The 22,974-nt window shown below is 40.2% G+C and overlaps 2 protein-coding genes across 4 annotated transcripts in view; both read left to right on the forward strand.

Moving 5' to 3' along the window:
• LOC113023063 (calcium-dependent secretion activator 1) overlaps positions 1 to 22,974 on the forward strand; it is a 359,245-nt gene that overhangs the window by 31,521 nt on the left and 304,750 nt on the right. The gene's annotated exons all lie outside the window — the stretch shown is intronic.
• Positions 573 to 8,961, forward strand: LOC113017150 (sterile alpha motif domain-containing protein 3-like). The gene is made up of 10 exons (XM_080301447.1): positions 573 to 652; positions 1,675 to 1,759; positions 4,364 to 4,478; positions 4,813 to 5,001; positions 5,086 to 5,173; positions 6,070 to 6,231; positions 6,343 to 6,552; positions 7,020 to 7,185; positions 8,033 to 8,112; positions 8,266 to 8,961. The coding sequence occupies exons 2-10, from the start codon at positions 1,678 to 1,680 to the stop codon at positions 8,566 to 8,568; spliced, it is 1,395 nt and encodes a 464-aa protein (XP_080157573.1). The 5' UTR covers positions 573 to 652; positions 1,675 to 1,677; the 3' UTR covers positions 8,569 to 8,961.

Genomic DNA, 22,974 nt, shown 5'->3' on the forward strand with positions numbered 1-22,974 from the left:
GCCAAAGCCTGAAGACCCCCAGCACCCACCCTGCAAACCCACTGATCACAAATAATGTGGTAACAGAATATAGAATTTATTATTAAGCCGTTTATGAATATGGTGAATTTATAAATTAACAATCCATTCGGGGGATATTAGACAGATTCAGATACTGATCTATATCAGATCTCTCTCTCTCTCTCTCTCTCTCTCATATATATATATATATATATATATATATATATATATATATATATATATATATATATCATATATCATATATATATATATCATAATGATAATACTAGTTACTGTGAACTTTACAAACCACCCAGCAGTATGTAAAGTCAAATTATAAAATAATATAAGTAAATAATAATTGCACATGTGATCTGAGTACTTGTTTATCACTGCGCAATTTATTATTATATGTGTCAAGCCAAATAAATGACAGGGAGAGAGAGAGACATGGAGAGTGAGAGAGACGTTAGAACACGTAGTACAACCAAGGGGGGGGGGCAACTGTAGGGATGCGCATGCGCACACAGATCGCGCGAGCCTTGAACTTTCTAACGGAAAGAAAACTTTCTCTTGGACGTTGCCAGTGGATAACAGTCTTCAGTACCTGCTGGTCTTTAAAGGATTCTGGATTCCTGGACTGTTGGAAAAGGTAAAACATTTTCATAAAACCTTTTTATTGTTTTGTTTTTGTTACTCGTCATTGTAGCTTGCTGTTAATGTTGTGCTAACAGTAATGGTTAGATACGTTAGCCTTTGACGTTAACGCAGTTTAGTATCTGGTATAAAGAACTGTTTTCCTAACAAAACCACTGTTACAATTAAGTGAAGGTGCTCCCAATTAATTTGGCCTGTAAAATATGTGGCTATATTGCGTGCTGCGTACATAAACTAATGTCAGCTAGACAGATATTAAAATTAATAATATGGTTAAAGTCACCAAAATGGCGCCTGAAGCCTGTTGTGTGAGCTCTGTGTCTGGTCTAGAAACTCAGAAATTCAGTAGCCTGTACTTTGAATTGTGGAGTAGCTGTATAAAATACAGCAATGCATAAGTGTTTTGAATAAACAGAAATGTGACACATGAGAAGTTGTGTCTTTGACTGTTACTGTAGAACTTATTTTCAGAGTAGTTGACAAATTATGCTCCAGTCATTTGATGTTACCAAGATAATGTCCGTTTTTATTATAGTTAAATTTTTTTTATGTACATTTCATTTATCCAACATCATATATTAGGCAAAAAAGAGGTCATTATACTAACAAGACCAGATAATCCAAAGCATAAAATAATCAATATTTATCTGAAGAAGGCTTAAAAGTTAGACTAAACGGTGGTATAGTGGTTAGCGCTGCTGCCTCACAGCTAGAAAGACTCTGTTCAATTCCCGGGGTCAACCGGGTGCCTTTTTGTGTGGAGTTTGCATGTTCTCCCTGTTTCTGTGTGGGTTTCCACCCACAATCCAAACATACATATCTGAATGACGACCCTGCCATGGACTGGCAACCTGTCCAGGGTCTACCCCGCCTAAAAAAAACAGCTGGGATAGGCTCCAGCACCCCTCCGATCCTTATGATGATAAAGCGGCTTGGAAAATGAATGAATAAAAAATAAATAAGTTTTTGATGTCACAGAATAAAACAATGTAATGGCATTTTGTTTTGTTTTAACAGATCATGGCTCAGCAGTGGACTGTTGGAGAAGTATCTCTTTGGCTTGGGGAAAATGAATTGGCAGATTATCAACAGGTCTTTGTAGGTGAGCATTTCTATGGATGTGCCATATCAGTGTCCACAGTGCTCCACAAGAAAACCAACATATGAAAAACTGCTGAAACATCAACAGATATACCATGAAAGTGAATGTAGATTCTTCATTGTCTGCAGACTAGAAGACTGTCCCAGAAAGTTTTTGTCTGTGAAATCTTTGAAAAATCACACAAGGAAGAAACATAAATATCAGAAACAAGGATTAGAGTCTGCCCCAGACTGTGACCCTGTCATCCAGGAAACTGTTGAATTTCCCCAATCATCTGAACAAACTCTGAGTGAACTTGTAGAGAACTTTACAGAGACTGTGAGAAAACAACTGGCATTGTTTTCCTTGAATCTTCAAGAGAAAAGTATTGTAAATAGAAAAGTTCAAACATTTGTTCTTAGTGAAGTAGAGTCACTTTTCAAGTATTTCATTGAAAACTATAGGGAGATATTTTCTAAATGTTTGCAGACTCTTAATTTTGATATATCAAGTTTTCATTATATTGATGACAATAGTTTGGTAGAACATTGCTTCAGTGCAGTCAGCAACACATATCAACTAGACAGATACTGTGTTGAGAAATTAAACCTGATTGAACCTGTTGAATGTATCCTGGGGATAGATCCTTTTACTGGGAAACAGGACACTTTTCAGTATATGTCACTTCTAAAAGTCTTAGAATTAATATGTAATGATCCTAACATTTTAAGACAAATTTTTAGGCCAGAATCCCGTGCTCCTGAAACCTTAACAGATTTTAGTGATGGGAAAATTTACAAAGAAAGTGATTTTTTTAACACAGACAACCCACATTTGAGAATTCAGTTGTACAGTGATGAATTTGAAGTTGCTAATCCATTAGGATCAAAGAAATGTCTACATAAAGTGTCTGCATTTTATTTTACTTTGGGAAATATTCCACCAAAAGACAGATCTGTTTTAAGACATATTCATCTGTTGATACTTGTCAAACATAGATTGGTGAAAACATATGGATTTGAGAAAATATTAGAACCATTAATTTGTGACCTACAGGTTTTGCAAGAATGTGGATTACGATTAAAATTTGAAGACAGACAGTACTGCATCAAAGGTGGTCTGGCCACAATATCTGCAGACAACCTAACCTCTCACACACTTGCAGGTTTTAGCTGCTCATTCAGTAATGGTAGAATATGCAGGTTTTGTATGTGTCATTACAAGGACCTGTCTAGGATCATTAGTGAGGGAGATTGTGTTCTTAGAACAAAGACTGTTCATGCATACCATCTGCAATGTGTTGAAGATGACCCCCACTGTAGGTCAGTGTATGGTGTAACTGGCCCATGTGCCTTCAACAAGCTGTCATATTTTGATACCACAAATGCATTCCCACCTGATGTAATGCATGATTTTCTTGAGGGGGTCATTCCTCTTGTTTTGAAGTCTGTTGTAAAAGCCTTGCACGAGGACAAAACCGTTACTATCCAAGAGGTGAATGACAGCATAAGGACTTTTAGTTTTGGACAGAATGACTGCACCTCCAAACCTGCTCTAATATCTGAGAAGGTAGCACTGGATGGAAATATCTCTGGAACTGCTATTGAGAAATGGACATTATTTAGGACTCTGCCTTTCCTCATAGGCTCCAGGATTGAAAAGGGTAACAAGTTTTGGCAGCTTTATCTTTTGGTTCGAGAAATAGAAGAGATTATTCTTGCTCCAACCATCAGCACTGACTGGATTAGTAATCTACATGAACTGATCACTTACTTTTTGACAGATTTCATCAATCTGTTTCCTGGTGTGTTTACACCCAAGCTGCATTTTCTGCTAAATTATCCTCAGCTCATCCTTGATTATGGGTCACTCCGCTCTCATTGGTGCATGAGGTTTGAAGCCAGACATCAATATTTCAAGACAGTAGCAAGAATCACCAATAACTATATTAATATTTGGAGCGATCATACACAAGCAGCAGTTAATAACTTATCACTTCAAGAACTTCCAGTGAACTTGCAGATTTGTTTGCAAAACTTGGAGACAGCCGTTACTGTGGATGAGAAACTCTGGACAAGTAAATGCATCATTTTAAACTCTGTAAAATATGCAGTTGGAGATTTCTTCATTTTGGAACTTGTGCATGCAGAGCAAATTCCACTGTTTGTGAAAATAGTCCTGATTGTGTATATCAGGGCCAACTGGTTTCTTGTTGGAAGACTTTTCACAACACTGGAGTTTATAAGACACCTTCAATCATACCACATCAGAGAGACTGATGATCTGTTGATATTCAAGCCTGGGGATGAGGTAGACTTTCATGCTTTGGACGCATACAGATGTGATGGTCAAGACTTCATTACACTGATCCACCAACCTTTTAAGGCAGTCCATACCAAAGTTAGGTAAGATACATCCTAAACCATGACTTTTTAGTTAGGAGTTGTCAACCACTGTTAAAATGATTTTAACCACTTTTTGGCTATTCCACAGGTCTGTCATCATCTATAGTCACTAATGAACTCATAGCTGTTTTTTTAGTAATGTTTTATAATATTTTTATTCTTTATCTTCGACATGCTCATTTCTGTTTTGATCGTGTCTTATTGTTTTTCTGTGCCACAGACAATGAAATCGATGGATCGACACTTCTGCAGATGACTGAAAGAATGAGTGAGCGTCTTTTTCCAAAAGTGAAAGACCAAGTGAAATTTTTGTCTGCTGTAGAGAAGCTGAAAGAGTGAGTCTTAAGTTGACTGGTTGATTCACTGAATTGTACATTCATACAATCCAGTGTTTCCCCTCCCCTAGGTTTATGGTGTTGGAGGGTGGGGGGCAAGGGGTTGACGCAAGCCCTGTTCTGTTTCTCCAGCGTTGATGTGCATCACACACCCATTTACTTTCAAATTGAAATGTCACAGCCACTCTTACTCTCTGTTATGATTCTGTTTCTGTAGTTCAGCAGCTGTTATTGTACGTTTTAAATATGCGGATATTCCTGATGCAGGACACAAGGACACGTATATTCATGTCTTGTAACAAACTCTAAACATACTTCTTACTTCTTCTTGCAGTGGAAGGCAACACAAAGAAAAGCATACTGTGTCAGCACTCCAACCTATGTTTAACTGCAAAGTGCAGTTTCCTCCAGCTGTGCTCACTGCGTTGACCAATAAAGATGCAGCACTAAAGTCACCCACCAAGAACAGACTCAAAAACATGCTTATTCAAGCACTGTTTGACCACTTGAGTAATGAGACAATGTAAGTCTATATATAATTAAGATTTGATCCATTTAAAATACAGTATGTACATCAGAATTTAAGTTCATCATTCAAAATTTGCAGGTATCCCTCTCATGTGCAGTATGTAGACCTTCTGAGGACTGTCCTTCTGAGTTTTCCTTTTTTGAAGGAGAGTTATGGCTCTGGATATGTAAGTATTCCTGAAAAGCAAACATTGATACAATTGTCCAACAAATTGTCTTTGAATTGCCCAATTATTGGCTAATGAGTGTAACATGCTAACATTTTCATTGCTACATATTCAGAGGTTATCTGTTCCCTTGTGGCCACTACAATACAAGTATTAGTATTGTGATTTTTGAGGCAGATGTCGTGCAGTATGGTCAAACAATAAATAAAATATCAATTGCTCTTTTAAATTAATTGTTTCATTTCTCTGTGAATTCTCAAGTGAATGGTGTGAAATTCAGCATTATATTAGCTCTGTTTGCCTTTGTATCAGGATAGTGTAGTTTTTGTATTTAAAAAATTAAATTTGAAAATAGGGCAGGGATAGCTCAGTAGGTAGTGTGGTTATCCCATGATCGGAAGGTCGGGGGTTTGAATCAACTGAACGGCTACCCTGAGGTACCCTTGAGCAAGGTACCGTCCCTACACACTGCTCCCCAGGCGCCTGATTAGTGGCTGCCCACTGCTTCACTGAGTGAATGGGTTAAATGCAAAGAGAGAAATTTCCCTGTGGGGATCAATAAAGTATACATTATTATTAAAAGGTAGAAGTATTAACATATAGACTGAAAGATCATGACGAGTATGCTTGTAGGACATATTGCCATTAATACTTTATCTACCTTTTATAGTGTATTTAGCCAATCTAAAGTGCTCCAAACCTTTATATCATGTGTTCGATCAACTCCTAAGAGTTAAAGAAGAGATCTGTAAATAGGAACTAATTAGGTTATGACATGATTACAGCAAACCTACCAGCTTTATGTCACTCAAAGTTTTCTGGTAAATGTCTTGCATAAAGGGAGGACCTAGTTGCACCTATTTATGAATAATTAGTTACATTTTTATCATTTGTAGGATGCTCTGCATGAGTCTCTCAGGAACAAGTTTAAAAAGGAAAGAAGACCACTAGTAGACGTAGAGGAAATTGAAAAAATGAGACAGAAATACTCAGTTCCAAATTCAGGAAGAAAAAGATCATCAGATATCCAGCCCTGTATCCTTTTGAAAAAAACCAAGGCAAGTTAAATATGCTCAATGTTTGTTTGCCATTTTAAATTGTACATAAAAGTTAAAAGTATTGTTTGTTTGTTTTTTCTCTCAATATTTGCTAAACTTTTTAATAACCAGGATATCAATCCTCTTGACGATGGGGAGGATGAAAGGAGCACCGACCAACATGTATCAGTGATTAAGCAAGAGTGCCAAAAAACTAGGCCAAATGTGGATGTCATTCAAACGCACCTCAGGAAAATACAGAAGTACAGAACACACTACATTCTTCAGCATACTACTGAAGAGGTTCTACGAGAATTCCCATGTCTCACTATCCCTGTTGTGGTGAGTGTTTTATCAAAAACTGCAGCAAAAAACAACAATAACAATAGTGCACAGCAAAAACACGAATATGTACTGATGTGCTGCACATTTATACAGACTTCTAATAATCATGTACCTACAGGACAGGCAAAGTGACTGACTCAGCAGATTTCATGAGTAATAAAAGTACACTAACAGAACACTAACAGAAATTGCCACATTGACTATGTCTTTCTCTTTGGTTTTATTTTCATGCTACAGGATAATTTTGGACTAATCTGATGCCAATGATAGTTTTTTGGGAAGAATAGTCTAAACATCCCTTTTGCACAGCAATGTGTACTTGAGAATTAAAGTAAACAAATGCAAAATTATAATTTCTTCTCTAATGATAATTGATGTGTGAAATAATGATTGTTCTGGTTTGCTATATAATGGTATATATTATGGTACAAAGCTAATATGTATATGTTTATCCTTTATTTTAGCTTCTTGAAGAGGCTTCCATGTTACTTAAAACTGATGTGGACAAAAAAGTAATCCGAGGATTCAGTAAGTTGGCAGCGAAGCTTGTGTCAATAGCCCCAAACAGCAACCTTAAAAGCCTCTGCTTAAAATCTGTTGATGAGAGCCAGACAGACACTGAAAGAAAAGGTGAGGGCACTTGGCAATAATGAGCAAAAACATTTTTAACTCCTATCTCAGATACCACTTTTTAAGGTTTCACATACAGCACATTAGTAAACACAGTGTCCCTTACAACAGCGGTCCCCAACCCCCGGGCCTCGGACTGGTACCGGTCCGTGAGTCGTTTGGTACCGGGCCGCGAGAGTTGAGGCTCAGGTGTGAAATGTATAGTTTTTCAGGGTTTTTATCGGTTTTCAGCGTTATTTTGTTATTGTTTTTATCGTTTACTCGGTTTTCCTGGGTCTTTTCACGTGTGTTATGAATAAATTTTCTTTTTTTCGGTACCGGTACTAGTTTTATTTTGTTGTATTTATCCGCGACACCTTAAAGGCCAGTCCATGAAAATATTGTCAGGCATAAACCGGTCCGTGGCGCAAAAAAGGTTGGGGACCGCTGCTTTACAATATCCACAGACTGACATTTCTCCTGTCTCGTCTCTGCAATGATGTACTTTAAGATTTAACTGATATACCCTCGATGCTATATGTATCTCTATGAAGATTTTCAGTAATTCACACAATGTTTATCCCAAAAAATGTTCAGTGGCAGCTAGACTTGCTCTGCAAGTTCTTTAGGACTCAAATTATTTAAAGCTAGCAACTTACAGAACTGAACAACATTTTGGGGGTTTTGTATAAATGCTTAACATTTACACTGAATTACACTGAAAAGTTAATTAGGTATACATTTACTGCACTAATGCTTATGTTCTGCAAGACATTCAACTCCTGATAAAGGGACTCATATGGCCTTTACACCTTTGTATTAACAAAATTGGCCAGAAAATACTTACATATTTCTCTTTATTTTTCAGGTCAGATGGTAAACACAGCTGTTCTTCTCCTGCCATCTATTTTCAAAGAAAATGCCTCTCATCTCTTCGTCATAAATAAGGTAAATTTATATATTTTTTGGTATGGTGAGAGGGGGGGGGGGTCTTGAACAAATCCAGTATTTTACAGGAGTTTTATACTTTCATTGGGACAGCTGTTGTTTATACTTATTTAAACTATACTCCTCATTTCAAGAATTTAATTTCTGTTTCAGGATCCACACAGCCCGATACCTACAATCGTACTCAGCAGCAGTGACGGCAAGCCCTTGAGTGATTCAACTGAGGTCAATGTCCAGATGGATGGACAAAAAATGATTCTGGACAGTGGGGAAATGGACATTTCATTGGCGATGGGTATTGTCTTCTCCCTGTACCATGTCTACAATGTTGCCTATCCAAGTGAACTAAAAAAGACATTTTGCTTTTTGGAGGCATTTGTTCTCAACTTGGGAACTCTGACTACACCTGTACCAGTAGCTGTGCAAAGAATGGCAAATGCATTAAAGATCTCCTAGATTGCCAGCATAGTGCAGGTGAGAGACTGAAATTGTCCCAGTGTGGACTAACAAAGGACCATGAGTCTCACATTAAACTTAACTTACATAACTTAAGGCTGCAGTTCATTGATAATTTAAATAAAAAGATTGTTCTTGAAATAGTTTTACTGAAAATGCAAACATGCTGATGAAAATGTGTTGTTTAATTGTCTGTTATGAAAGTATTGCTATTTCTAATGTAAAAATTGTTGTTTTATCTATAGTATAATATTTATATGTATTTATAGTAAAGATATTTAATTATTACTGTTTAAATGACTTATATGCTATTATTAGTAGTGGTGTTGTGCTTAGCATTAAAATGTCTTTTTCTGTAATACAAAGTGCCAATAAACCATTAATATATGTCTATGTGCTTGTATTTATTTTACCCTACTCAAATTCAATTTATGATACATTTTATTTTGAAAGATTTAAAATGGTTCTTTAAAGAACCACTCAAAAAAGGTTATTTAAAATGGTTCTTTTAAAGAACCATTTGAAGGATCTTTTTAAAAATGGTTCTTTAAAGAACCATTTCTTCAAAGAACTTTTGTTTGAAAGGTTCTTTGTGGCACCAAAAAAGGTTCTTCTATGGCATCAGTCTAAAGAACCACTTTTTGTTCCAGTTGGCACCTTTATTTTTCTGAGTGTGAACTGAACAAATCTGGGTTTTTTTCCTGTCCCGTCTGGCACTGTAGCAATCCAGAATATTTGTCTGAAGGCCAAGAAAAATGCCTGACAATTTAGTTTCTAAAGTGGATTATTAAAGATTTACCATACGGGTCCACTTGATTCATCTTTATTATGCATTTATTTATTTTTTCACTTTTAAGCTATTACAATCGGAACAGATAGACCAGCAGATAGGAAAGAGACAAAAAGAGAACAACACAGTAGGGAAACCACAGCAACAACCTACATAAGCATAAGTAACAGTAAATAATGAATATTGAATGTTACTGAGCAGCATACAAGACCGACAACGCACAATATGGTTAGAGGCAGCAGCCAACCAATATAGTGTGTATCTTTGAACGTGCTTGTATTAACAAGGTTCTTCATGTTACTGTCTAATAGTAGGTCATAGCCCCCACCCCCCTCACCACAGGACCTGAAGATCCAGGTCCCAGACATCTAGAGGCCCCCAAGAGAACAAGAGCACAGCCACAGACATGCATTCCCACCCTCATACACACATATACAAATACTCAGCACTCGCCCAGTGTGAAGACAAACAGAAATGAACACTGTACACACACTCACACTCCCCATACATACTCTATACTCCCAGGTCCAGGTACCATCACACCCAGAGGGGTAATCTGCCCGGACACCAAGGAGCTGTTTCCCTTTACTCTGGGGTGGAGTCAAGCAGACCGCCCCTGGTCCTGTAGCAGAGAGACCCACGATCCCAGACCCCCATCAGACGGCCAGCTCCTTCTCCTGGCCCCCATATCTCACTCGGCCTGCTTTGTTCTAAAGTGCATTTAAAACATGGGAGGAGCATGGTACTCTGCCAGATAGCAGCTCATGAGGGTTCCCCTCATGAGAACCCTCAATATAAGATAAGATAAGACTTTACTGTCAGTGCACAGTCATAAATGTTACAATAGTACAATGAAACTGGAAAACTGTCCCAGTCCCAGTGTCCCAGTGTATACTTGTCTTTAAAATTGAGAGGTGGGCACCGGCACCAAAGTTGAGGTTGAATAAACAGACCGTCCTCTGGACGGCGTAATTAAGTAATGTTTAAGTAATGTGAATGTCTAGGTTGTGGAATAAATTAGAGGCACAGGTAACCAGAAGGGGACAGAAAAGGGATGCCTTCCCTGCACCTCAGTGAGGCACCTGTAGCTCAAGGCCCTGCATGTGTGGTGATGTGATGGAGCGGGAGGCAGTGGGGGATGGGGAGGGAATTGGGGGGGGGGGGGGTCCACCCTTTCTGGAGCCAGCTCCTCCACTGACCCTGTTAGGCACCCCCATTCCCTGGAATCCACCAAGGGCAGGAGGCCCGAGCCAGAGCCCATCCAGACCGGTCCCAACAGTAGCAGCACCGCAAAGCTCCACAGAGGCCCAAGCAGCCCACCCGACCCCACCGCAGAAGAAAACTATATCCACCCCAACATTCAATCAACTGCCAGACTAAAGAAAATTTAGAAGGAAACTTGCTCTCAAGTTAGTCATTCTAGGGGTTCTTGCAGTAGAACTGCTGCTCATCCACAAAAAAAGGAGATAGTTCAGGTGGCATCTAGAGATGGCACGATACCACTTCTTTATGTCCGATACCGATATCATAAATTTGGATATCTGCCGATACCGATATGAATCCGATATAGTGTTTTTTAATCAACAAAACTGTTTTTTAAAATATCTTGCTGCATTTTGTATAAGTTCATACTCAAGTTTAAAACAACAACTACACTAAAGCTATTCTGTTATACCTGTATGCAAAAAAAAATATTTCATAGTTCAGCAATACTGATCAATCTAATAAACTTAAACCTACACCATCCTCCCTATTCTGGTATTTTAAAGAGTACTTAGCATAAATATTAAGCAACCTAACTAATAGGGTTCCAACTCCTAGCAACAACAAAAATAAATAAATAAAAAATAGGGAACCACCCCTCACGCTCCACCTCATGATGCTTAATTGACGTAATCAACCTTAATTTGATGCAGTGTGAAAAAAATTGCACAGAAATCAATTATTTTTCAAGAAATATTAAATAGATTCAACATCTTTTTTCAACAAAATTGCAGACTGCACAGATGGTACCTTCCCAAAGGAAAAAGTACTATAGGCAAGGCAAGGCAAATTTATTTGTATAGCACAATTCAACAACAAGGTGATTCAAAGTGCTTTACAGAGACATTAGAAACAAAAACAAATAAAAAGCATGATTTAAAATTGATTAAAACAAGCAAACAAACAGACTAACTAAACACACACATTTCACACCTGTTCGCGCGATCTGAACCCTTATCGTAAGGGGAGCTACCAGTCCTTCTGTGGACGAGCTACTTTCTATTTTAAATTCCCTGAATTAAAATACTCTCTAGACCCAGTCTAGACCCAGTTGGGGAGCTACCCAGAGCTCTAATCCCACACCTGTTCGCACGATCTGAACTGTTGAAATCTCCCAATTCTTTGAATCTTTGGGCTGAAGGAAGGACAATACTCGGTGTATTTATGCTCAATCAACAATCATTTATTTCCATACAATTCAACACTTAAGAGCATAAGGACCATCATGATGGGGAGACATGCCTGAAGAGGGTCACAGCAAATCTCAAAATGGTGACGGGTTGCTCAGCTTTTTATAGTCTCTAGTGGCCCCCATCTAGTCGTAAAAGCCAAAACATCACATTCTTTCTCTGTTACAGCGCCTAAGTTATGACCTCGGCTCCCTGTCTTTCTCTGCTTTCTGTAAGGTGGGGGTGTGGAATGTGGTCTGTCTCTTCTATTATCGGCACAAGGTCCTCTGCACACAACATTCTCTTCATGATTCAGCAGTATGAAATGTCAAGAAACAGTGTAACACATTCAACAGTGTCGAGTAATACAGGTCAATCCAATAGATCTAATGATTTTCACACTCTTTTAGGTCAGAAGTATAATGCAAACTAAGACTACATACTGATCACACACTCTATGTTAAAGGGTATCATATGATCTACAGCAGTATCATACTTCAACTACTTTTGATTACATATATAAGGTAACATATGATAACAGAATAATATCACAATTCCCCCTTTGATCTCTTTTCTTCAAAGAGATCACTTACAACATACACTCCAGCATTGCAAGGTCCAGGTTTTCTTGATCCTGAGGCCCTCTGTCCCCCTTTAACGGGTGGACCATATGTGGGATGACCTCTGTGTTCACGCAGTTCAGATGCAAGCAAAGTTAGATTTACAACCATAACAGCAGTTACAGATGACACTCCCATCACTCCCCAATTCTCCCACAGCTTTATTTTGGTGCTCCAGTTTTCCACCCCCTTTTTAATGCCCCCTTATACCTTTCAAATGTACTTACCTCTGTCTAAGGAGCTTTTAACCTTTATTTTTATTGCTGCAGCTACCAGTGTTTTCCAGTTGGGTGATTCTCAGCTTCTTTCTTCGACCTCCGGGGTTAGACCACCCTTTAGTCATTGCACAGTTCTGGGGATTATTCTGCCCCGATTTCAAACAAGGATCTGTGTGTTTTGGGGTCACCGGCGTGTCCCCCTTTTTGCCAAGAGCCTCTCGAACCTCGTTGGTCTGGTGTTCCTGGTTTTCGCCAACCCCTTCATGGTTATTGCTGTGTTTATGGGATCCATCTTCTCAAGGAGCTCAAACGCCATGACACTTGACCCCAGTTGCTGTCTCGGCAGTCCCTACATCTGTCCCTGCTGTGAAGGGTCCTCACATCTCCGTGTCCCCGTCTGGTGTCTGTTCCTTTCTCTGCAAGAGACAGAAAACCAAAACACCTCTCTCCCTAGCCTTGATAATCTAATATTGTTATCCATTGTTGTTCTAATGATTCAAATTTGGTTTAAAATATTATGTTCAGGACCTATTCTAATCATAATCTATGTGTGTGTAAAAGAAATCAAAAATTAGTGAACCCTTTCTAAGTCTAACACATTATATGCTTAAGTTTTGCCATAGCTAATTTATTAAACACAGAAATAACGTCATAAGATGTTCATAAAACCATTGTTTGATATTCGGACTCAACTCCCCCTTTTTGACACACTCCCATGTGTCAATTCATTGGAGCTAGACAATTAAAAGAGAAGGTTAGTGACATCATATCTCAGAAAGTATCAGAAATTCTTCTCTCGAGTACCGTTGCTCCAGCCTTGTCATCCCAGAGGATCTTCAATCCCGAAAATTTCCCTTCTCCTCATGTAATAAAGTCTGTCATCCTTCCATGCCCTGGTAACTGGTCCATCCAGAGCTGTAACATTTTGAAATGTACATACAACAAGCCAAACCACACCTTGGTCACACCAACCCTTTTCTGCCCTGAAGATGTCCAACGCCATCTTAGTCTGGACCAGGGTTGTAATAGTTTTGCAATTTTCATTAGTTTTTATTTTTATTTAGCTTCGACTTCAGATTTTCAATTTTATATCAGTTTTAATCAGTTTTTACCAATTGTTTGCTAGTTTAGTTTAGTTTTGATTAGTTTCAGTTATAGTTCTAGTTGTGTCTGCAATAATTAAGTGTAGCAAAATCCCAGTCCCATCATATCAGTCATGCTCTTGTGCTTATCCTTGGGTATTGTGACTATTAACTCTTGCAGCACCGGGTGCTCCTAATTTTGGTTCAAGTGAATTTACAAACTTTGTGAAGGGAATTGACTCCTCTGCACACTGGAATAAACATAATCAACCTGATCCACATTTTACTGCGTGTTATTTCACCATCTTATTGATTCAAATGCTCCATCCTTATGTGGTTTGCGACATTATGTTTATCCACTTTGTCTCTAAATGTTTGAAGAATTTTCAAGTTTGGGGTCAAATTTTAAGAATTTGACCATAAGTGAAAGTTATGGTGTCATCACCCCCTTTGGGGCTTACCTTTCCCGGTTTTGATGATATTCCTCCCTATTCTTTGCAAATACCCCCTGTTGGTGGCGAGAAACTGTTGGTGTGGTCAAGTGGGTGCTATAGAAACAAACGCTCAGGACAGAACAGTTATCAGTCATGTACTTCATACAAATTTTGCATATGTTTTATTTCATATTGATCCTCTGAGTGTAATGGTACATTTTAATTTGAATTTATCCAAACTAAACACAATATTTTCTTTATCTACTTTGCTCTTGTTCTTTTGCAGTACCACATCCTATCAAATGTCCCTGTCAATTATATTCTACATTTAATAACTTACTATTTCAAGTGAGAACCTAAATCACGTGGACCAATGTTTATTATTGCATATCTCTATTCTGGGGCCCGTTCTTCGTACGTCGCTTACTACATCCAAGATCAAATGACACATCCAAGATCAAATCATCGCGCTAACCGTGAGCTCGCTAATCCGGTTCCCCGAAAACACCTGCTGTTGACGATTACTACAGCTGGACGCAGGAATGTGACATCACTGGGTGTCGTAAAAGGGGCTACGCATCGATAGTAGAAACATTGATCGGCAACCCGCTGATTGGTCGGCGAAAATGTCGAAGGGGCGTGCTCGGTATTTTCCGGCAGCAGAGCAAGAACTCATGAGTGAGGGATTACAGGAGTTTCAGAGTTTAATTAAAACGCAAGAGAACACTGCAAAGGCTGCAAAAGCAAGGAGAGAGGGCTGGCAGAAAGTTGCTGACAAATCAAACTCGTAGGTAATTTAATAATAATAATAATAATGGATTGGATTTATATAGCGCTTTCCAAGGCACCCAAAGCGCTTTACGATACCACTATTCATTCACTCCCACATTCACACACTGGTGGAGGCAGCTACGGTTGTAGCCAGGCTGCCATATCGCGCCATCGGCCCCTCTGGCCAACACCAGTAGGCGGTAGGGTAGATCTATCATATGACACTATATTGTCCAATATCATATGGCATTATATTATATTATAATATGTTATATTATATCCCCTTTCACATTAGAGCCACAACAGGACCCACAAGAACATGGGAACAAGTAAAAGTGGAATACAGGAGTATTCTACAGAATGGTAATATTTATCTCTTAGATTGCTTTGCGTCTCTTGGCAAGGTAATACTGGCCTGTAATACTCTGTTAGTTTGTTCATAACAGCAACCAAGAAAAGGGCAGAGGAAAAAAAGACAGGTGGTGGTCCTGCACCCCCTCGTCAACAAGTTGGTTAAGTAAATAATACCCTCACGGGAATATCGATATCTCTCTATGAGCACACTGTCGCGCTGAGCTAAAGGATCCTGTCTATCCCGCAATATACGCTGAATTCTGAGGACTCTCCTTATCAATCTTGCACCTTCCGCAATGGGTTGGTCGCGTATACGGACAGGACATGGCTGCGACAGGCTTCCCAAATCCACCTTCGCTTTTATAGCCGTGGTCTCTCATCTTGATTACACGAAGTAATTTACAATTACTACTCTGAAATATGAATTACATCTGTAATAATCACATACATGTAATAGAATGTTAATAGTTCATTTCCCTTTTTTAGGAAATGACCTGTATGTATCTGTGTGACATCAATAAAAGGATCAAGTGCTGCATTATCTTTAGTTACATTGATAATATTTATTTATGGTGAAACAGTGGAAAAATATCGCTGTTGCTTTCGTATAAATGAAGCGGACATACCTGCGTGGCCGCGATCTAATCCTGTTTACATAAAGTAAACCTGCTCCCGAGCAGGTTTACGCTTACGGCTCTGTTGCTATGACAGCAAGTCCCGGATGAGCTTCGGGGAACCGACTGATCCAGGATCACGCGAAATCGTCAACAATCTAATCCGGCTAACCTACTTAGCGAGGTACGAAGAACGGGCCCCTGAATGTGGCAAGTCATTCATAGGTATTGTTAAAGTTTTGGCGATTTTCCTCTATAAAATTTAATTGACTTTTTACAGGGGCCTGCTATGGTTAATAGTAACATATTCCAGTCATGAGTGATATCAATAGTTTTCCTCCATGTAGCATTTGGCATTCCCAATAATATAACATGATACCTTAATCAAAACACAGTTAATATAGCACAGTTTTCTTAATGCAAACATCAGTAACTCAAAATCAGCAACCACAGTGTTAAGTCTGCAGTTCATACTTATGTGAAGCTAGAGTCTCCTCCTCCAGTCTCTCTTATCCTCCTGCTCCTGAAAAAACAAAACGAAGCGAAGCATCCACCCTTCTCTTGTCGGCTGGGTGAATTGTTTATGAATTGTTTATTGGCATTTACTAATCCTAAAGGGGGTGCAGTCATTGTCTCAGTATCAAGTCAGTCAAAACTTTTAGTCGTCAGTCCATCACAGTCCAGTCACATGCATACCTCCACACACATTCATACCAGATATTGCTGATAATGGAGTCTCACGCGCAACCTATTCGAGCCTCCATCACCAGCAAGATGACGTCATCATTTTAAAGGAAAACAATTCCTTGTTGTTTTTTGGGCCGGATTGACTCGGTGCAATCCTTTTAGACTCAGAACTTCTCAGTGTTCCCTATAAGTGAATTTCTCCCAAGCCAATTACAATCATGGAGAAGCACACTTTGCAACTGTTTACAGTAATAATATTTTATAGCGCTTTAAATTTCAATCTTTCAGGCCTGGTTTAAAGAGCTGATTGTTAAATCATAAACTCACAAAATATCACCATATCACCACCGGTGGATCACACCTCTCAGATTTTCTTATCTCAGTGCACTGTAACAAAACGAAAACAGACATAACCAACAAAACACTACTAAAATAACACAAACTAGGGCCCGTTGCAGACATGTCCAAGCATAAAACTATCCCTCTCTCGCTTACGAGAAAGAACACAAGCCAAAGCTCACTGATAAAATCAAGCTAGCGCTAAGCAAAACCAAACAATCAACCAGAAATTCACAGGAACATTTTGCTTCCTGCCGGGACAATATTGTGTGGGAATGAGAACCTCAGGTGCCGTAACACCTTTTGTTCCTCCTTGAATTAAAACTCAATCACATAAAATGCCGTACTCCGACCTAAAACTTACACTATTAATTCATCATTTTTCACTCTGTGCCACTGTTCCTCATCAGGGCTGTGTGAAGCACAGCAAAGAATTCAGTCAAGGCCTTGAGCCATAAACAGACATTGTTTTCATAACCAAACTGTTTTAGACCTTATTCCTAAAATCTACATAAATGCCCTCTGGGTGACATATAACACATTCTAAGTAATCAATGGTAATCAATGGTAATCAATGGCTCCTCATAAAAATTATGTATTGGGATGTTTGTGTGCAGCATTTTGCATAGCAGCATAAGCAAAGCATTCTTCATTGCATCAGCGTGTGTGTGTGTGTGTGTGTGTGTGTGTGTGTGTGTGTGTGTCATTTCTCACTCAATCAACGAGTGCACATGTATTCATGTGTGTATTTCACTTCATTCTGAATCTGTGTGTTTGTAGACGTGTGTGTGTGTGTGTGTGTGTGTGTGTGTGTGTGTGTGTGTGTGTGTGTGTGTGTGTGTGTGTGTGTGTGTGTTTGTTCATCACTTTCCTGTTCTGGTGTTCTGGGTAAACCACGGCCTGAAGCATGCCCTGGGGGCCTGCCCTCCTCCTTTTCAGTTTGTTTGCGACCATTGCTGCTGCTGCTGCTCAAAGCTCAGTCCGTCCTGGTTCTGACCCCAATTGGGGCAGTCCTTTCTCCAATGTCCATGCTCACCGCAGGTGAAACCTGCATCTTCTTCTGTGTTTTTTTGTCCATTCTGAGGTGCCTTCTGTCCTCAGTTACTCCTCCTGTCCCGGTCACGCCCTTTTTGCTGCCCGATCATCCGTGTTGGTCCATCACTGTCCTGCCCAGTGTTAATGCAGAGTTATCAAGGTCAGCATTGTTTTGCTCGACCTTACTTTTCATTCGGGCTTAGCGGGCGTCTTGTCATAGCTCTGTCAGCTGATGTAGTCTGGGAATTTTCCCCCGTGTAGTGAAACGGGCCTTAGGTTTAGTGCTCTCCGTCTCGGCTGCATGAGATCACATTCCTGCAGCACTGTTGACATTTTCAGGTCGTTGTTGTGGGTCCAGCTGTTGCAGCATTTGGTCAGGGTCACGTATAGGGGAGAGCAGGAGTCCAGTCAGCCTCGGCTTTCAGGGCCGGCAAAGCAGCCTGTAATTAAATATATATAGAGAAAAACAAAAAACAAAAACAGACAAAAAACAAAAGCAAACGAACAGGAAAATGATGTGTTGGCTGTATTACAACGAGAGGGGAGAAACACCGGGACCAGGCCCTGTGTCAGCCTTCTCTCCCCCTTTTTTTTGTTTTTTCTCTCCCGATATAATCAACTCCTAACCCACCAAGTTGACAGGACAACATGCACCTGTTAAAATTCTTAATATCATGTTTAAAAGCCCAAAAAGAAATTTTCTTTCATTCAGTAATCACTTGTATCAATCAATCAGCAGAAAACATGTCACAATTTGAATCTTTTAACCCCTAAATTTGTCATGTCTTCACTGGTTGGTCAGACCAGTGTCTTTTTCTTTGAAGTTAAATTGTTGTCCTGCAACCCAGAGAGTTTATTTGTCAGTAATGTATTTATCCTTTAACAACAGGTGTATGTTAAGTTTCGCTGCTTTAGCCTTGCTGGAAAATCTTCACGTGTTCATGAGTGTAAGCTGTTTCTTCATTGCGTGTGTGTGCATTTGTAGGCAGGCAGGTTAATTTTATCTTTTTCTCAAACTAGGCGTTACCTTAAAAGGAGCCTTTCTCTCAGATTTCTCTGCTTGTGTGTGTTTTTGTTTCACCTTTTTGTTGTGATGCTCCGGACGCCTTCCCAACCTCCACAAGTCCGTTGGCCCCAATTTTATGAGTTAAAAACTTCTCTTAATTCCTCCTCTAATTCTCTCCTTGCTGCTGTCTGTTTCACAGCTGCTGATTCGTGCTGGGTGTGGTTCCCATTACCTATAATTTTGCTTCGGCCGCTGTGCTTGTGGGGGCAGTTGGTCCAGGTCCGCAGCTTCCTGTATTAACACACTAAGAGATTTATTTAATATCATTTTCATCACTGTTAAACAGATAAGCAGGCAACACGCCTACCTTGACAGCGTAAACTGTACGCCAGTCTCCCAACACATTCCTCTCTGTACTCCTCCATAATTCTCCACTGCACACCTCTTACTATCTCTCTTTTTTAATATATTTATTTTTATTACACCACAGAGTAATACACCCAATTATGCCCGTCTATCTCCATGTGGCTCCAAATTCCCTCTTTATTTAATTTCACACTCGTCAGGGGACAGGCACACAACAATTTCAACCACTGAAACGAGGAATTCAACCTTTTTATATTTCTTTACTAATCTAGACTCAACCTTTGTTCGCAAAATGTGTCTTGTTCTAGTCCGGAATAAATGTGAACCCGTGATTACACGGCCGTTCCAGTGTTATTTCCGTAGCTAATGCGGGAGTCCTCAGTTCCCAAGTTGCCACCTTGGCATCCAGACGCCGCTGGGCCTGGCCGCGCGTCCACGACCAGGAGGGTCGCCACACCTTGAACAAAATTATTTCCACAGGTACACTAGGCATCAACCTTTGATCCTAAAATGTGTCTTTGCTCTAGCGTCCTCCTAATCAAACACATCAACCGTCACTGTCACTGTGTTCACGCTTCACACTCACAAAAAACACATTCAGAGCGCGCCTCACTCACACTCAAAACAACACCTAGAGCGCGCTTTACACACAAGACAGCACCCAGAGCGCGCTTCGCAGCTTCGCACACACTCACTCAGAGCGCGCCTTCACACACACACACACACACACACACACACACACAACACTTTTCCTCAGCGGGAATTTTACACAGAAACCTCTGAGCTCAACTATTAGATCTTCTTAAAGCACACTGCACCATAGACCAAAATACCCCTTTCTCTGCGCTTATGGCCGCCACAACGGGGCAAAGTCGCATCATAAAAGTGATGCCTGCGTCCCCTGAAGTTATACTGATACCATAAACCAGGTTTTGCTCTATGTGCGAGCACTGTGAGGGTCATGTTTTTTGACTTTTCCAGTGCTTTCAACACCATCAGGCCGACCCTCCTGGGTGATAAGTTAGCAGCGATGCAGGTGGATGCTTCTCTGGTGTCCTGGATTGTTGATTACCTGACAGGAAGACCACAATATGTACGTCTCCCACAGTGTGTGTCTGACAAGGTGATCAGCAACACAGGGGCACCACAGGGGACTGTCCTCTCCCCCTTCCTCTTCACCCTCTACACCACAGACTTCAGCCACTGCACAGAGACCTGCCATCTTCAGAAGTTTTCTGATGACTCTGCGGTGGTTGGATGCATCAGCAGGGATGATGAGACAGAGTACCGGGCTGTGGTCGACTCCTTTGTCACGTGGTGTGAGCAGAATCATCTGCAGCTCAACGTGGCAAAGACCAAGGAACTGATCGTGGACTTCAGGAAGACCAGGAAACACTTGACCCCTGTTTCAATCCAGGGGGTCAGTGTTGACATTGTGGAGGACTATAAATACCTTGGAGTACACATTGACAATAAACTGGACTGGGCTAAAAACACCACAGCACTTTACAGGAAGGGCCAGAGTCGTCTCTATTTTTTGAGGCGACTGAGGTCCTTCAACATCTGCCAGAAAATGCTGAGGATTTTCTATGAGTCTGTTGTGGCCAGTGCGATCCTCTATGCTGTTGCATGCTGGGGGAGCAGGCTGAGGGTTGCAGATGCCAACAGACTTAATAAACTAATCCGTAAGGCCAGCAATGTTGTGGGGATGGAGCTGGACTCCCTCAAGGTGGTGTCGGAGAGGCGGATGCTGTCCAAGATAAAGACAATGTTGGATAACACCTCCCACCCACTCCATGACATGCTGGTCAGTCACAGGAGCTCGTTCAGTGAGAGACTGAGATTACCGAAAAGCACCACTGAACGACACAGGAAATCATTCCTGCCTGTGGCCATCTCCCTGTACAACGCATCCACTTAACACACTGTTTGCTGCTACAACTACACATGTTTCTTTTCCAACTATTTATTTATGAGTGACTTATGTATGTATGTATGTATATATATGTATATATTGTACTATTCTTAGTTAGTGTATTGTCTGTCTTGTCTTAATGTTGGTTTAAAATGGAGCACTGTAACAAAAAATAATTTCCCCCAGGGATCAATAAAGTATTCTGATTCTGATTCTGATTCTGATGTACTTCTTGGCAAGTAAAATTTTACTTTGTTTTATGACCGCAGCCCTTGAGACTCGACTGACGCCACAAACCACCGTCAAACCTCTATTCAACGTACTGAAACCAGCACCAACCACTACTGCACTCCACGGCCGTACCACCGGAACACGGCCGTATCATAAACCAAACCTACGGACGTGTTTCGCTTCCGCGTTGCCAGTGTTCAACTGCACCGTGAGCCAGCATCTGCTTTTCCTTAAATCAACTTCTATTTCATAGCCGGCAAGAGCCAGGACTTTACCGACACCATAAACAACTTCAAAACCTCGACTTCAATGTACTGAACTAATGGCCGCGTCTTCAGAAGAAATTCTAATGTATTATTGCTACAGAAGCCAGTATTAGACAAAATTAAATGTGGAAGGTAAAGTGGCTGCAACTAGCTCAACGTAGTATCTTATTAGTTTCTCGGTAGAAGCAGTTTACTGCAACTAGCTCAACGTAGTATCTTATTAGTTTCTCGGTAGAAGCAGTTTACTGCAACTAGCTCAACGTAGTGTCTTATTAGTTTCTCGGTAGAAGCAGTTTATTTAACACACTGGAATTCAGCCTCAACTTATGTTGTTAGTATCTCGCGCCAAAAACCAGACACCGACAAATTTACTGTGAAAATACGTGTAACTCAGTGAACAGATTAATTTGGAAAGCCCAATATGCACATTTGGTATTTATAATACAACAGGCTGTGCTTACCTTTTTATATTTGGACCGGTCCTCTGTTCACCTCGCCTCACGATCTCACCAAAGGCCAAATCTTCCCCTCCTCAGCACACCAAAGATCCGGGTCACACGGCACCAAGTTGTTGAAATCTCCCAATTTGAATCTTTGGGCTGAAGGAAGGACAATACTCGGTGTATTTATGCTCAATCAACAATCATTTATTTCCATACAATTCAACACTTAAGAGCATAAGGACCATCATGATGGGGAGACATGCCTGAAGAGGGTCACAGCAAATCTCAAAATGGTGACGGGTTGCTCAGCTTTTTATAGTCTCTAGTGGCCCCCATCTAGTCGTAAAAGCCAAAACATCACATTCTTTCTCTGTTACAGCGCCTAAGTTATGACCTCGGCTCCCTGTCTTTCTCTGCTTTCTGTAAGGTGGGGGTGTGGAATGTGGTCTGTCTCTTCTATTATCGGCACAAGGTCCTCTGCACACAACATTCTCTTCATGATTCAGCAGTATGAAATGTCAAGAAACAGTGTAACACATTCAACAGTGTCGAGTAATACAGGTCAATCCAATAGATCTAATGATTTTCACACTCTTTTAGGTCAGAAGTATAATGCAAACTAAGACTACATACTGATCACACACTCTATGTTAAAGGGTATAATATGATCTACAGCAGTATCATACTTCAACTACTTTTGATTACATATATAAGGTAACATATGATAACAGAATAATATCACAGAACCCTTATCGTAAGGGGAGCTACCAGTCCTGTGGACGAGCTACACTGCAAAAACAGCT

The sequence above is a fragment of the Astatotilapia calliptera genome, chromosome 5 (genome assembly GCF_964374335.1).
Source record: "Astatotilapia calliptera chromosome 5, fAstCal68.1, whole genome shotgun sequence".
In the NCBI taxonomy this organism is placed as follows: Eukaryota; Metazoa; Chordata; class Actinopteri; order Cichliformes; family Cichlidae; genus Astatotilapia; species Astatotilapia calliptera.